At 44.1% G+C, this 16,343-nt stretch overlaps 1 protein-coding gene across 1 annotated transcript in view; it reads right to left on the reverse strand.

Annotated features, from left to right (window-relative positions):
• Window positions 1-16,343, reverse strand: part of UBR7 (ubiquitin protein ligase E3 component n-recognin 7) — a 28,053-nt gene that overhangs the window by 1,067 nt on the left and 10,643 nt on the right. Inside the window, exons 7-10 of the mRNA XM_077466725.1 lie at window positions 11,887-12,080; window positions 7,596-7,760; window positions 6,145-6,304; window positions 3,316-3,377 (exon numbers count right to left, since the gene is read on the reverse strand). Of these exons, the coding sequence (XP_077322851.1) occupies window positions 3,316-3,377; window positions 6,145-6,304; window positions 7,596-7,760; window positions 11,887-12,080 (581 nt within the window). The remainder of the gene's footprint in view (window positions 1-3,315; window positions 3,378-6,144; window positions 6,305-7,595; window positions 7,761-11,886; window positions 12,081-16,343) is intronic.

A 16,343-nucleotide genomic window follows, 5' to 3' on the forward strand; every position in this document is an offset into this window, starting at 1 on the left:
GAAAGAAGGGGGGAGGGAAGGGAGAAAGAAAGAAGGGGGGAGGGAAGGGAGAAAGAAAGAAGGGGGGAGGGAAGGGAGAAAGAAAGAAGGGGAGAAAGAAAGAAGAGGGGGGGAAGGGAGAAAGAAAAAGAAAAGTTTGATCTAAGTGAGGGCCAGGACTTTTTTTTTTTCCTTTGTAATGCCGTTAAGATTTTGAAAGTCCTTATCAAGCCCTAAAGCCATGCATAGACAGTACGAAACTTGGGAGACACCTGCTGTGATGCCGGGAGTCAAAGGTCATGGTCAGTATATCCTGGGCAGGATTAAAAATAAAAATAATTTTTAACTTCTTCACGCCAGCGGTACGCACATATACAGCCTCTCGGCGGGTGAGCCTTAAAGTGGATGTAAATCCGATTCATGAGATTTTAGCTGGGCACATATCTGCAGTGTTTTCTCATCCCTCTTCAAAGCACTAAATCCCGTAGCTCTGTCCTGCCCCGTTCCTCGGTTATCAGCCGGATAACCTTTGACGAGCTCTCCTCTATAAATAGATTATCAGCGAGCGAAACAATTCACAGGCATGCTCTGCGTGTGTGGCGGAGGAGGAGGAGGAGGGCGTGTGTCTTTCCTTCAATCAGCTTTCTCACAGTGTGTAGCAATGATCTCCTCCTACAGATGAACGAGGAAGTGAAAAATCGAACGCAATGTGAACTTTCTAAAGAGTATTTAAAGCTGAAGACAGCAGATATACAAGTAAAACTTGTGTAGGGAGATTTGTTTAATCTCTGTGTATCATCTGAGGCTGTTCACTTTACTGGGTATATGTGAGGGTTTACATCCACTTTAAAAAAAGACGCAGAGCAGCCACATACATGCATATCAGAATGTAAACAGAGCTGTGCCGAGAGCGCACGCCCTGTGCACTCCCAGCGGCCAACGGAAAGCTTCCAGTCACTACTTGTGATGGGGAACTTTCTGATCATGTGGATGCCGAAATAGCCTATCACGGCCGTCCCATGATCAGAAACCTCCTAAAAGGGCTCGGCGGCACTGGCGCTAACTGCTTCCGGACCAGCTGCCGCAGTTATACTGCAGCAGGTTGGCTCCCCCCTCGTAGCTGTAGGTCGGCTCTTTAAGACTCCTCCACCGATGACCGACGGGCACTGGCAATCGCTGGTGACAGAGCAAGAACCGGGACCTGTGTGTGTAAAAAACACAAATCCCGGTGTTCTCAGGGGAGAGAGTACGAACACCGATCTCTCTCCTCCCCCAGTTAAAACACACATAGGGAACACAGTTAACCCCCTTCATCAGCCCTGAGTGTTAACCCCTACCCTGCCAGTGACATTTATACAGTAATCAGTGCATTTTTATAGCACTGATCACTGCATAACTGTCACTTGTCCCAAAAATGGGTCAAAAGTGTCCGATTTGTCCGCCGCAATATCGCAGTCCCGGAAAAAAAAAAAAAAAAAGTCAGAAGTCTATACCCTATTTTGTAGAAGCTATAACTTCTGCACAAGCCAATCAAAATACATTTATTGCGTTTTTGTTAACAAAAATATGTAGAAGAATATATTATATATATATATATATATATATATATATATATATATATATATATATATATATATATATATATATATATATATATATATATATATATCTGCCTAAACTGGAGGAAAAACATTTTTTTTTTTTTTTAAATTTGGAATATTATAGCAAAAAGTAAAAAAGATAGTTTTTTTCAAAATTGTCACTCTTGTTTACAGCACAAAAAATAAAAACTGCAGAGGTGATCAAATACCACTAAAAGAAATCTCTATTTGTGGGGGGGGGGAATACATACATTTTGTTTGGGCACAGCATTGCATGACCGCACAATTGTCAGTTAAAGCGACGCAGTGCCGTATTGCAAAAAATGGCCTGGTCAGGAGTTGGGTAAATTCTTCTGGGGCTGAAGTGGTTAAAATTAGTACCAGTGTCAGTTACTGTCTGTAATGTTTTATGCAGGATTACAAAAAAAATAATAAAATAAAATAAATAGTGTGCAAGCCGGAGTATTTGGTTGGTTCTCGACTTCCAATTGTTGATATTATTATATTAGGTTTAAAGCGGAGGTCCACCCTAAAGTGGACCTTCTGCTCATTGGAGCCCGGCCCCCCTCCGGCGCCACAATTGGCACCTTTCAGGGGGGGGGGGGGGGGGGGTGCAGGTACCTGTACAGTACAGGTATCTGCACCCACTTCCGGCGTAGATTCTGCAGAATGTACGCCCCTTTCCAAAAGTCCCCCGCTGCCTGCTGGGAAACACACGGATCCCAGAGACAGCGGGACCATCCGTATTGCCCAGCGCGACTCGCACATGCACAGTAGGGAACCGGGAAATGAAGCCGAAAGGCTCCACTTCCTGATTCCCATACCCAAGATGGCGGCGGCAGCACCCGAGAGACGATCGAGAGATCGGCTTCGGGTGCCGACATCGCGGGCGCGCTGGGCGGGTAAGTGTCATTATTTTAAAAGTCAGCAGCTGCAGTATTTGTAGCTGCTGGCTTTAATAGAAAAAAAATAAAAATAAAAAAAAACAAACACGGCGGACTCCCGGCAGAATCCCGCTTTAATCTGTTACAAGTTATATCACTTTATGTAAGCTATGCGGACTCTGGTGCACTTTTTACTCTCACCTCGTGTCAGGCGCATGATAAAATTTACTCTGCAACGTTTTGTTTTTATTTATTTTTTCTGTTCATCAATAAACAATTTGTACAAGGAAAAAATAAAAATAAGTCAAATGGGACGTTTCTGCGCTGTACTACAGGTACATACACATTTATGATATGGCTGCACTTGTTGGGAGCTGCAGAATTTATGTTGCATTGTTCTTTGCTGGAAGGTTATGGTAGGATCAAGATATATAAAGCCAGAATTAGAAGAAAAATATTATTTTGGGGCAATTTTCCTTTGATTAAAAAAAAAAAAAAAAAAAAATCCAGGACATATCCATTACCATTTACCACCAAATGAAAGCCCAATTTGTCCTGAAAAACGCAGTATAATCTACCTGGATGCACAAAGAAATAGCGATGATATGTACAAATTTAATAACACAAGTCAAAGTTGCAAAATTGTGTTCTGGCATTAACATTTGTTTTACGATCAGGCCCGAAGGGGTAAAAAATAATAAAAATAAAAAAGTGCGATGCGAGTAAAAAAATAAGCTAAAATTCAATACTATTTGCTACATTATTTGGCTTTTATAATGCAGTGTTTACAGATATTTTATTATAGCAAGCACTGGATTCAGACACTCATGGGTAAATTTAATCCAGCTTACCTTCCCTTCCTCTGCAAATCTCTTCAGATAATCTCTCAGCTCTGACTTCAGGTCATTATATTCTGCAAAGAGAAGGGCAAACAGAACACAGACTTAGAAGAAAAAAAAATTTCCCTACAGTTTCATCTCAACTTATACAAAGTCAACTACACAAAACAATTCTGTTGCAGTCATTGCATCAAGCTTTAAATCCTATGCTGGTAAAAAGGGAGCTACATGCTGGTTAACCACCTCAATACTGGATACTTTTACCCCCGTCCTGCCCAGGCCATTTTTCAGCTTACAGTGCTGTCACACTTTGAATGGCAATTGCACGGTCATGCAACACTATACCCATATACATTTTTTAGCATTTTTTTTTTTTTAAGACAAAACTTTTTTGTGTGGTATTTAATTAGGCAGGGTCGCATGCCCTCTGCCTATCCATTAGAATGCATGAGCTCTTATTGTGGAGACTATCAGAAGTTAGAGTTAGGACTACAGAAAATGGGGTGCCTTGATGGGGCTCTGTAGCTTACGTATGTATTTGCAAATGTGTGCAGACTAAAACCCCCCCCCCCCCCTTTTTTTTTTAATGCATACTGTTAGACTGGATAACTCGGTTGGTTGCAACCTGGTTGGCAAGTTGGGCTTGGACACTTCCAACTTGTTTGCACCTCGAATATATTGGTCAGGCAACGCACTGACACCTTTGCTGCCATAGTGCTTTGTACTGGGTTTCAGTGTGCCCCTGTACCTTTAAAGGTGGGGGGGGGGGGGCCTCCAATTTCACCTGCCCTCTGCCTATCCATTATAATGCATGTCCTCCAATTGTGGAGACTCTCAGAAGTTAGAACTACAGAAAATGGGGTGCCTGGACGGGGCTCTGTAGCTTATGCATGTACTTACAAACGTGTGCCGACTAAACACCTTTTTATTGCATATTGTTGAACAGGTCAATTTGGTTGGTCGCAGGCTGGTTGGCAAGTTGAGCTTAGAAATTTGAGTTTGGTATTTAAATCATCACTGGGTTTTTTTTAAATGTTAGCTAAACAAATGAAAAAAAAAAAAAAAAAAAAAAGACAGAAGATTTTGAGAAAATAAAAAACAAAAAAAAATAAATAAATAAAAACTTGTTTTGGTTAAAATTTTGCAAATAAGTAATTTTTCTTCTTCACTGATGTGCGCTGATGAGGCTGCATTGATAGGCTACACTAATAATCAAGAAACTGGTTTTCAGTGTATGTGTCCTCTGTCACAGGAAAGATGGGTATCGGCTTTCCTTTCCTCAGACAGCAACAACACTCAGGAAAGGAAAGGTCAAATAACTGCCATTTGTTTACATGTAATCAACTGCCATTGGATATAGTTGATCACATGGTAAAGAGCCAAGGTCACTGGCTCTCTACCCTATTTGGTAATGCGCGGACACACGTGCTGGGAGAGACAATGTCCTCCCAGAACAAGAGTGGTCCCGCTCAGCCCTCATTGTACAATAGGCCGGGTGGGAATTGGTTGAAGAGAATCAGCAAAAAACAGCAGCTGTTGATTCTATTTCCCCCATACCCAGTACTCCCATCACCACACTCCCGTCACTCCATATAAAGGAAGCATGTAACCACCTACCATTACTCCCAAAATGGAGTGCCATGACTTGACCGGCCTGGAAGAGCAAATGTGACAGTGCCTCTGCCAGAACCCTTCCCTTTACAATTTGGGTTGCTTAAATAAAATGTTCCTAAATTCTACACTAAGAGGCGCTTTATCCCTTTTCTTTCTCTGTCTGTTACTATATAGAGTTGGCTTGCTCTGGAATCAGTCTGCCCCATGTGGACTCAAGTTGCATTGGACTCTAACATGGACGCTCTTATAACTCTTTTTTTACATTGTGGTCTTATTAAAATATTCAAATGTTCTTTTAAAATCTATTTGTGTGCTATTTGTTAACCCTGTGGGCCCTGCTTTACCCCCCATCATATTCTCTATACCTAGAATTGCTGGATATTGTAGATGGCTATGGAAGGAGTGGCAAGGAGGCACAGCTACGGTGAGTAATGGGGTGTAATGTTAACCACTTTCCGACTGGCTCACGCCGATATATGTTGGCAAAGTGGCACGGGTGCGCAAAACGTCGTACCTCTACGTCACTCCGTCATTGTCGGCTAGCGGACACGCACCCCATGAGCATGTCCACCGTTGGCCCAAGGCATTTCCCTGTTCTGCCTAGCAACATGACATGGATCTACTGCTACCAGGTGATCGGCAGCAGTGATCTCTGTCATGTTCCAGTGACTCCACCCCCCCCCCCCTACAGTTAGAACACGCTAAGGGAACACACTTAACCCCTTGATCGCACCCTAGTGTTAAACCCCTTCCCTGCCAGTGACATTTACACAGTAATCAGTGCAATTTTATATCACTGATCGCTGTATAAATGTCAATGGTCCCAAAATAGTGTCAAGTGTCTGATGTGTCCGCCATAATTTCGCAGTCAAGAAAAAAAAAAAAAAAAAAAAAAATAAATAAAAAAAAAAAACCCAGGTCACCGCCATTACCAATAAAAAAAAAAAAAAGCCACAAATCTATTTTGTAGATGTGATAACTTTTTCACAAATACATCGCAGGGCAGAACAATTGTCAGTTAAAGCGACGCAGTGCCATATCGAAAAAAATGGCCTGGTCGGGGGGGGGGAATCCTTCCGGAACTGAAGTGGTTACGTTTTGACAAAAAACAACAACCTGGAAGCGGATTGGTTTCTATGCAGAGCTGCTCCGGATATTCCAATCTCCTGTTTTAGTAAATAAACCACTGTGTGTCCTGAAATCAAGGCAGAAGCTCCCATGTCTTACCGCAGATCAGCTCCACTTGCTGGACGCGGTTCATGCTGCTGAGTGCGGTCATCAAGGGGTCTCTGGCATCTTGCTCCTCTGATTTCCCTTTATTTTCATAAGCCTGAACGGTGTCGCATTCATCCAACAGGAACAACACATCCGCATCTGTGTACAGTTTCTGGGGAGACAGCAGACCCAAAACAGGCAAGTCAGTATAGATACAGTAAACGAGTTAGAGAAGACAAAAAAACAAAAACACACGCACGCACACCACACCTTCAGTGGATTAACAAAAAAGGAAAAAGAAACCCCGTCCCCTCAAAGCATGGTCAAATTTGCTCCAACAGGGAAAAATGGTTACTGACCCCAGAAAAAAAATCACTTGGATACACCCCGGAACGCATCTCTACAAATGTTCCTAGCCTTGCAGCACTCGAGAGGTTAATTTAAAGACAAAAAGTAGAGGCGCCGCTGACGTAAAACTGTATGACATTTAACAAAACAATTGCATCTGGGAAAGTGAAGTGAGGCACATCAGAAAATCCTGTAGGGCGAGTCTCTACACTTGCTGGGTTGCTGCTTGAGCTTGAAAAAGGAGCGCGCGCCTGTCAACCATTGGCAGAGTGCACTCTCGAAAAGGTGTTAAATCGTTTCTGGTGACGTCACACGCCGCTGCAGTCCACATGCATTTCAGCCTATACACCAAGCTGATGATCAGTGCCTGCAGAAGACCAGGCTAACGGGCCATAGTAGCAACTAAGCAAGTGCAGAGAGACTCACCCCACAGGATTTTCTCACTTCACTTACACAAATGTAAGTGCTATTTTGCATTGTTTTATTAACTATTTTCATACCGCAGGCCGTTATACGACATCCTGGGCTTTCAGTGGTGATATCTGAATGTTGGGTGCAGCCGCAGTCATCATTCGGATACTTTTTTTTTATTCACCCGGCGATTCCCTTCACCGTAAGAACAATCATATTGGCTGATTGTTCTCCCAGCTCGCCTGTGCGATGGGCGAGCCGGAGAAGGAATCCCCCACCGGTGGAATTTAGCCATAGAGAGTGCCAAAGGACAGATGGTCACCGACTGTCTCTCGGGGGCCTGGGCGCAACGTTGTGATGTCACATACGGGCTGGCGGAAGTAAACAATGCCGGGAACTCGGCTGGAAAACCTGAGATCGTTAATTTTTTTTTGGATCTCAGGTTTTCCAGCCTGGAGGAGAGATGTGGGGGTCACAGCTCTCTATAAAGAGAACCTGTACTGCTTGCTGTGGGGACACTCATGTGGACTTGATCTCGAGCAGCACAGTGTGTGTGGTGTCTGTCTGTCTGTCTATTGAGACACACAGTGTTGCTCAGTCCCATCCCCGCTCCCAGATCACAGGGAAAAAGCACTGCAGCACACGAGCGCAAATTGTTTTTTTTTTTCAGCATTAAATATCTATAAAACATCATTCACGTATACCATGCATTCTGCACATCTGCAGAGTTGACTGCGCCAGTTGCCAGGCCAGTAGGTGGCAGTGTTTGTGGCAGGCCCCTGGAGTTTTCCATATTCTTCAAGTCTGCATGCAGTGTGGATTTTTTTTTCTGTCCTTACAGCCTGAGAAGATTCACCATTACAATATTTCTGTAAAAAAAACAAATAAAAAAAATTATAACAATACAGACAATAAAAAAAAAAACAGACTGAACACACCAGCTAAAAATCTGCAGATTAGTTTTCAGTGCCAATTTCCTAGAACTGTCAGACCTCAATGCAGAAAGGGTATTAAAAAGTTAAACTCCAGCCAAAAAGCTGAGTAAAGCCTCATACACACGATAGGACTTTGTACAAACTTTCCTGTGGATTTTTGTACAAAGGGCGTCAGCCGTGAACTTGTATTGCATACACACAGCAGGACTTTTTCAGCCAACTTTTACCAAATAATGTGTTTTTTCTGCTCTTTACTGACACCTTTGGTCAACTTCTGTATTGTTGTCTGATCTTTTGCATTGGTTCGGAGCATGCGTGTTTGTACTTTATACAAAAGTCCTATGGTTTTCTGTACACACGATCGGACTTTGCTCCACCGCCAACAAAGTCAGATGAAAACCGAAAAAGTTTGTCCGATGGAGCGTACACACGGTCAGATGTTGCCTTAAAACAGCTTATTTGCAGGTTTGTTGTCAAAAAATCCGTTTGCCAAAGAGTGACCAAGAAAAAGAAAAATTTAGTTTTTTTAGACGTTAGAAGAATTCTTCTCGTCTGCCTTGCGATTGCAGGAGCGATGACTGACTGGCTCCCACAATCGCTCCGGGGGGCAAACCGCGCGCCCCTAGTGGCCACAGGGCGAATCAACATAACATCCTTTCGCCCAGCCGTGCCATTCTGCCGCAGTAAAACTGCTGGTCGGCAAGTGGTTTAAAGGTAGAGGCGGCTCCTCGTTTGTTGAAGTATGCAAGAGTTGTGATATCGTCGGATAGAATCTGGAGATTGTGAACCCCAATTTCCATCCCAAATGCCTGCAAGGCTCTCTGAACCGGTAGAAGCTCTTGCTTTCCTTAAGGACCACTCTCCCTGCGCCATTGTGTTTCTGAGATGGGCCCCCATCCCCAGGAACATGAATTCTGTTGTGATTGACTGGGATATAGGAATGGACCATGGTTGTTAGGTGAAGGTGCATCCTTTATCACAAGCTTCTTTTTACCCTTGATTCCAGGGAACTTGCATCTCCATCCCAGTTTAGTAGAAATATCTGTAATGGGCGTTGATGAAATCTTGCCTATGGCATTGCGGGAAAGCAGGAGGTCATCAGACCCACTGCTCTTGAAACTTCTCTCAGCGAGACTGACTGATTGGTCTGTAAATCTGACATTGCATCATTCTGGAGACCTTTTCCTGTAGGAGAAAAACTTTTGGTCTAGCAAAATTCATATCCCAGATAGGTCACTTTCTGGGCCAGAATGAAGGAAGACTTCGCTGTTTATTAAACAGCCTAGGAGATTGAAGGAAGTCCAGGTAAGGGATAATAGTTATTGCATTTAACCTTAGCGGAGCCAGTACCTCCCCCCAAACACCTTTGTAAATATGCATGGGGCCCGAGGACAGATCAAAGGGGAGGGCTTGAAATTGAAAGTGCCAAATCTCTGTTCCCATTTTGACCGCTAGTCTCAAGAATCTTTGGAAGGCTGGATGAATAGGGATGTGCAGCAGGTAGGCATCCCTCAAATCCAAAGTGGCCATGAAGCAGTTTGGGTAAAGCAGGTTTATTGAGAACACTGTCTCCATACGAAAGTGCTTGTACCTGATCGAACGGTTGAGAGACCAGGAGTTCAGGATACGCCGGATATTGCGCCCCCCCCGACAGCTTTCTGATGACAAATATATGAGAATAAAATCCCTAGCCCTGATCCGACTGGAGAACCAGGATCAGGACCTTTTGGTCTATCAAATCTCCAGATTTGGAGACCCAGGGCCCTCGTTTTTACCTGTTCTTGGGGGAGGGAAGGTGACCAATAATCACACTGGTGGCTGGCAAGAAAATTTACAGCCTGTACCCATTGGTCACTAGGTCCAAGATAAATAGACTTGAGGTCACTGCTGCCCACTGTGGGAGAAAAGCCCTCAATCTTTTTCCCACTGGAAGACACTAGTCACCGTGGCTTGGCGGGTTGTTGCGGAGGGTTAAACAAGACGCCCCCTATACCTCTGCCCTTGTGCCCTGTCCAATGCTTTTTGGGCCTATTGTCCCTTTCTCTAGGACCTTGCTGCCTACTTTGCTCATGAAAAAAAACTGACTGTCAGGTTTTTCTTGTTCTCTGGAAAGGCCTTTTGTCTATCAGCCGTGCGTTCCAAGGCTTCTTGCAGACCTGGGCCAAAAAGATGATCGCCTGTTAAGGGAAGACCACATAGGCGTAACTATGAGACAGCTGCGCCTAACTAGGTTTTAAGCTATAGGCTTCTTCTGGCTGAAGTTACTAAGGTTGAGGTTCTAGCGGTCATTCTTACCGACTCTGCGGAAGAATCAGCCAAAAACCCCACTGCACGAAAGAGGAAAAGATTTCAGAATCTGTTCTCTAGAGGTACCGGCCAACAAGTGTGTTTGTATTTGTGTCAACCATACTTCTAAAGTTTCTGTCTACACAAGTGGAGGCCAGAGCTGGTTTAAGACTCCCAATGGCCAGGTCCCAAGCTCTGTATAGAAGGATATCTCCTCTTATCCATTAGACTCCCATGAGTAGCACAGGTCTCAAGTGGTTAATAAGTCATCTACATCTTCCAATAATGACTTGTACCTCAAGCCCTTTGCGGATTCTCTTTCCCTGGGCCTTGTGTCTGAACCCGATTCTTCCGGAGAAGAATGGGTAGATCTGGCTTTAGCCTCAGAGTCTTCACTCTCCGCACTCTGCTGTGGAGCACTAGGACCGGCTGAAGTCCTAACCGTAGATGGACCCTCTGAGGGGACTTGAATCCTATCAGTTTTAAACGAGCTAAAGGTAAACGTAAGCTCATCTCATCTCTAACAGAGGTCAGGATTTTCTGACAGGAGACTACCGGGCCCTTAACTAGGCTGTCTATACAAGTGCATAAAACTGCTTTGCTCCATGAGGAGCTCAATCTGTTTCCGCAAACCACACACTTCTTTTGGTGGCTGCGCTTGGGCCTTGTCCTGAGTCTTGGCCTGCAAGAGAACAAACGACCCCAATGAATTTTACGCGGCATACACTCTAACACCCCATGCAGGAGAAAAGTAAAATGTGCCACCTTCACCTAGTCCTTACTGGTTACAAGGGGGAGAACACTCACAGGATGCGCAAGCAAGTAAAATACCCTTCATGCTTACCTGTGAGGTGCTGGTGTTATGGCCTGCTTCCGCTGCCTGTGCAGATATCGCAGAAAAGTCCATCCCACCCCTGTAGTGGTCTGCAGCTTCTACTGGGTTTCACTTCTTTAAATACTAGCCTCCGAGCGCCCCTGTTCACGCCGCTTTAGAGACAGGAACTAGCGGCTCTAACGCCCGCTGATGGCGTCACGCGCCCCGGATGTGACCCCGCTGAGTACCTTCCCTTGGGCCAGCTTGGAAAGCACAAAGTTCTGCCCCTCCACGTGCGCAGCTTACTCTCTTCCACTGCACGCTCCAGCCAAGCTGTTTAACAGGGAATACAAGCTTACTACCGCCATGCGGCTCGCGGACAGGAGCTCAGGACGTACACCATGCATGGAGAAGCAGAGATAGCAGCCACAAACCTACTCCCCCGGTGGATGTGCCACTTTGGGACCTAAGGAGAAGGTAGGAATACCACCCCAATCACCACGCTTATGAGACCTAGGGGAACCAGTTCCGGAAAATTTTAAATCCCCCCCCCCCCCATCCAGAGGAAACACCAATACTGACATGGGGCCTGGAGGACCGCCCTTTTATCTGCTGGGGGTTAACGTGTTTCCTGCCCTGGTAGGAGGAGCCCTAGGTCTCATGGCTGTCCTAGAAAACGCTTAGAGAAAAGTTCTTTAAAGTTTTGGACTGAGTGTGGAAGCTTTAGAACATTTTATTGCAGTCTGTGTTCCCATTTAGGAGGGTTCCCTTCATATCCTGACCCAGTGACATAGGAGCAGCCAAAAGACTAGGAAGTGATAGAAAATCTAATCAAAAGCAACCACAAACATTCCGGTCTATATCTACACCAGCTGACCCTGGTGCCTGTAAGCATCTATTAAATTGGATGAACATTGAACTGCTTATAGGCAGATGGGCCTGCTGTAGGCTGGGAATTACCTGATCGCTGCTGGTGGATGGACAGCTTGGTTTCACTTCCTCCTTCACTTCCGGCAGCTTTGTCATTTCTACCTTTACTTCTTCACTTTTTATTGTTAGTCCATTCTGAGTGTTGGCCGCTTCTGTAGAACAATCATCAACTTTAACATCTTCATGTTCTGTTTCTGCTTTGGTAATCTTGGTGACACCAGGAACTGCAAGCGAACACAAGATATACAATGAATGCAACTTACCTGTTCACTAGAGACCAGTGACATCACTGAGAATGCAGCCTATCCATTCACTAGAGACCAGTGACATCACTGAGAATGCAGCCTATCCATTCACTAGAGATCGGTGACATCACTGAGAACGCAGTTCTTACCTCCTAACTTGGCAGTGTAGGCCCAAAGAAAAGAAAAGCGATCCATACAGTCCTGGCACACCATCTCATGAAACTCAACGTCTCCATATCATTGCAGAGCAGAAGTCAAAACATCACTTCTGCCCATAACTCTTAAAAAGGGCCATTTTTTATTATTGCATTTTAGTGTAAATATGGGATCTGCGGTCTTTTTGACCCCAGATCTTATATTTAAGAGGTCCTGTCATGCTTTTTTTCTATTACAAGGGATGTTTATATTCCTTGTAATAGGAATAAAAGTGACTTTTTTTTTTTTTTTTTTTTTTTTTAAAGGTAAAATAAAGAAGACATTTTTATTTTTTTTAAACATGCCCCGACCCGCTGAGCTTGCGCGCAGAAGCAAGCGCTTATGGGAGTAGCCGAAAAACGCTGTTCAAACCACACATGTGAGGTATCGGCGCGATTATTTGAGCAAGAGCAATAATTCTAGCCCTAGTTCTCCTCTAACTCACAACATGCAACCTGTAGAATTTTTTAAAATTGTCAATGGAGATTTTTTAAGGGTAAGATTTGAGCCCGCTCGTGGAATGGCGGCAAATTTTGAAGCGTGACATGTCGGGTGTCAATTTACTTGGCGAAACATTATCTTTCACGATTTATAAAAAATAAAAAAATTGGGTATAACTTTAATGTTGTCTTATTTTTATAATTCAAAAGGTGTTTTTTTTTTTTTTTTGCAAAAAAATAGAGTGCGCTTGTAAGACCGCTGCGCAAATACAGTGCGACAGAAAATACTGCAAAACACGCCATTTTATTCTCCAAGTTGTTAGGGAAAAAAAAAAAAAAAACAAGATGCATATTGTTTGGGGGTTCTAAGTAATTTTCTAGCAAAACAAACCGTTTTTAAAAATGGTAAACATCACATCTAAAAAAAAAAAAAAAAAAAAAAAAAAAAAAAAAAAAAAAAAAAAAAAGAAGAGGCATGGTCCTTAACCACTTCCCACCCGGCCAATGCACATATACGGCCGGGTGGGAGCCGTCTACTTCTGATAGGACGTTCCTGAACGTCCTTCAGAAGGAGCGGGATCACGCGCGCTCGTGTCACCCGGACACGGCGCATCTCAGATCGGCAGGAGGGCTCTGTGATTGGCCCTCCTGATCACATGACGGCCGTGTCCAATCACGGCCGTCATGTGATGTAAACAGCCAGCCGGTTGCTAGGCAATCGGCTCCTCCTCTCCTCACACAGAAGTCATCGCTGAGGAGAGGAGAGCAGAACGCTGCAGGCGGCTGATGATCAGTGAGTATGAGCTGTTTTTACAGCTTTTTATTAACTGATCACCAGTATATCCACTTGCTTACTGGGCACTTAAACACCCTTCCTGACCAGACCAATTTTCAGCTTTCGGTGCTCTCACAATTTGAATGACAATTACTCAGTCATGCAACACTGTACCCAAATGAATTTTTTGTCCTTTTTTTTCCCACAAATAGAGCTTTCTTTTGGTGGTATTTGATCACCTCTGGGGTTTTTATTTTTTGCGCTATAAATGAAAAAAGACCGAAAAATTTTGAGAAAAAAAAAAACGCATATTTCTTTGTTTCTGTGACAAAATTATGCAAATTAATTTTTCTTCATAAATTTTGGCCACAATTTATACTGCTACATATCTTTGGTAAAAATAACCCAAATTAGTGGATATTATTTGGTCTTTGTGAAAGTTAGAGAGTCTACAAGCTGTGGTGCGAATCGCACAAAATTGATCACATCTGATGTACTGGTGGCCTATCTCGCTTCTTGTGACCCGAACAAGTCAGGAAAGTACAAATACCCCCCAAATGACCCCTTTTTGGAAAGTAGACATTCCAAGGTATTTAGTAAGAGGCATTGTGAGCTTTTTGATGTTGTCATTTTTTTCCCACAATTCTTTGCAAAATTAAGATTTTTCATTTATTTTTTTCTCCACAAAATTGTCATTGTAATAGGTTATTTCTCTCACGTGGCATGTGTATACCACAAATGACACCCCCCAAAAAATTCTGCTACTCCTCCTGAGTATTATAATACCACATGTGTGGGACTTTTTTTACAGCCTGGCCACATAGAGAGGCCCAACATGCAGGTAGCGCCATCATGTGTTCTAGGAACATAAATTACACATCTAACTTGTTGACTATTTATTACACTTTTGAAGCACCAGGACAATGACACGTGACACTGATGACAGATGGCACTGATACGTGGCACTGATGACAGATGGCACTAAAGACACGTGGCACTAATACGTGCCACCGATGATAGATGGCACTAATACATGGCACCGATGAAAGATGGCACTGATAAGTGGCATTGATGGCACGTGACACTGACAGATGGCACTGATGACAAATGGCACTGATACGTGGCACTGCTGGGGGAGGATGGCACTTTTTTTTTTAACTTGAGGCAGAACGGCTGCTACTGCAGCCGTTCATCTCTCCCCTCTCACACTGTCTGTGTGAGCAGGGAGAGCGGCGCTGAGAGATGATCTCATATGTTTACATATGAGATCATCTCCCATTGGACACGCCGATCACGCTGTAAACGGCCGCTGTGATTGGCCGTTTACAGCGATCTGTGTTTGCCTGTCCCCGGGGAAACGGCGAACACAGAACTTCCGCGATGCGCGCCCGCGGCGGCGCGCATCGCGGAAGTAAACATCAGGACGTCCAGGGACGACCACCCGGACAAACGCGCCTGCTCTACGGCCGTCATTCGGCTATAGGGCGGGCGCGAGGTGGCTAGTGTAAACACACAACACACCACACAGTGTAAACACAGTCCCCACATATGTCCCCAAAACATACATGTCCCTAATAATAAAAACATGTCCCCCACATATGTCCCACTAAAATCACATGTCCCAATGATTATCTGCACACATATGTACGTGATCACCTGCACACATCTGTACATGATCATTTGCGTACATATGTCCGTGATCACACAAACCAATTATTATACACTTAACGGAATTTTTTTTACCAAAAACATGTAGCAGAATACATTTTGGCTTAAATTTATGACAAAAATAGATTTTATTGGATTTCTTTTAAAATAGAAAAAAAAGAAAATATTGTTTTTTCCCCAAATTTCCGATTTTTTTGCGCTTATATCGCAAAAAATAAAAAACTGAGTCGTGAATAAATACCACCAAAAGAAAGCTCTATTTGTGCGAACAAAATGATAAAAATTTAATTTGGGTACAGTGTACCATGACCGCGCAATTGTCACTGAAAGCGCGAGAGCGATGAAAGCTGAAAATTGGTCTGGGAAGGAAGGGGGCGAAAGTGCCCGGTATTGTAGTGGTTAAAGGGATGAGGTGACAACCCTATCATCCTCCATACAGTGACAGTGCAGAACAGGGCAGGGTAAAATCGGTAATGGAGAAATGATTGGCTGCTGGAAGATCGCACCCAATACTGGCGACTTGTCCTTGGTCCTCCGCTGGTCTTTGTTTTTTTGGCACAGCTTCCCGGAGGTCAGCTCCTCTTAATTTAATGTTCTGATTTTATTTAAAAGGTGTAGAAGAAGTGGAGAAGGAAGATGATGATGACTACGATGAGGAGGAAGATAGCGATGAAGAGGACGGCAAAAACAACGGGATTCACCTCAGTGCTTCTCCTACAAAACGGAAAAAAAGACTTAGCGACTCCCAGACTCTCATCCACAGGGGGACTATGGGAATGGGACTTCCTGTGCAGCACCGGACATCGATCGGGGGGGGCAGATGGCTGCAGGAGATTGTGGATCTGTTCAGGACTGATAACCGGCGAGCGATAACCGCTGCGTGAGCTGCCTCCGCCGACCTTGTTTTTAGAGGTGCCAAACCTGGGGCTGGTTTGTCTCTTCCTAGGAAGTCACTGACCTGGAACGTGCACAGAGAATAGGAGTCGTTTCAGACTTCACTGGATGCATACATGTCCGAGGCCAGTGACTTATTGGATATTGAAGCCTTGGCCAGGGATGACTCCCTGGAGATCGCACCTTTTAAAAACCAAGTCTGCCATGGCAGCTTCCACAGAATTACTGAGAAGTGCAACCAGCTTTTAATGAGCTTAGACCCCCCCATAC

This window comes from Lithobates pipiens, unplaced genomic scaffold (assembly GCF_037356315.1).
Source record: "Lithobates pipiens isolate NorthernLeopardFrog02 unplaced genomic scaffold, aLitPip1_a1.2 Scaffold_37, whole genome shotgun sequence".
Lineage (NCBI taxonomy): Eukaryota > Metazoa > Chordata > Amphibia > Anura > Ranidae > Lithobates > Lithobates pipiens.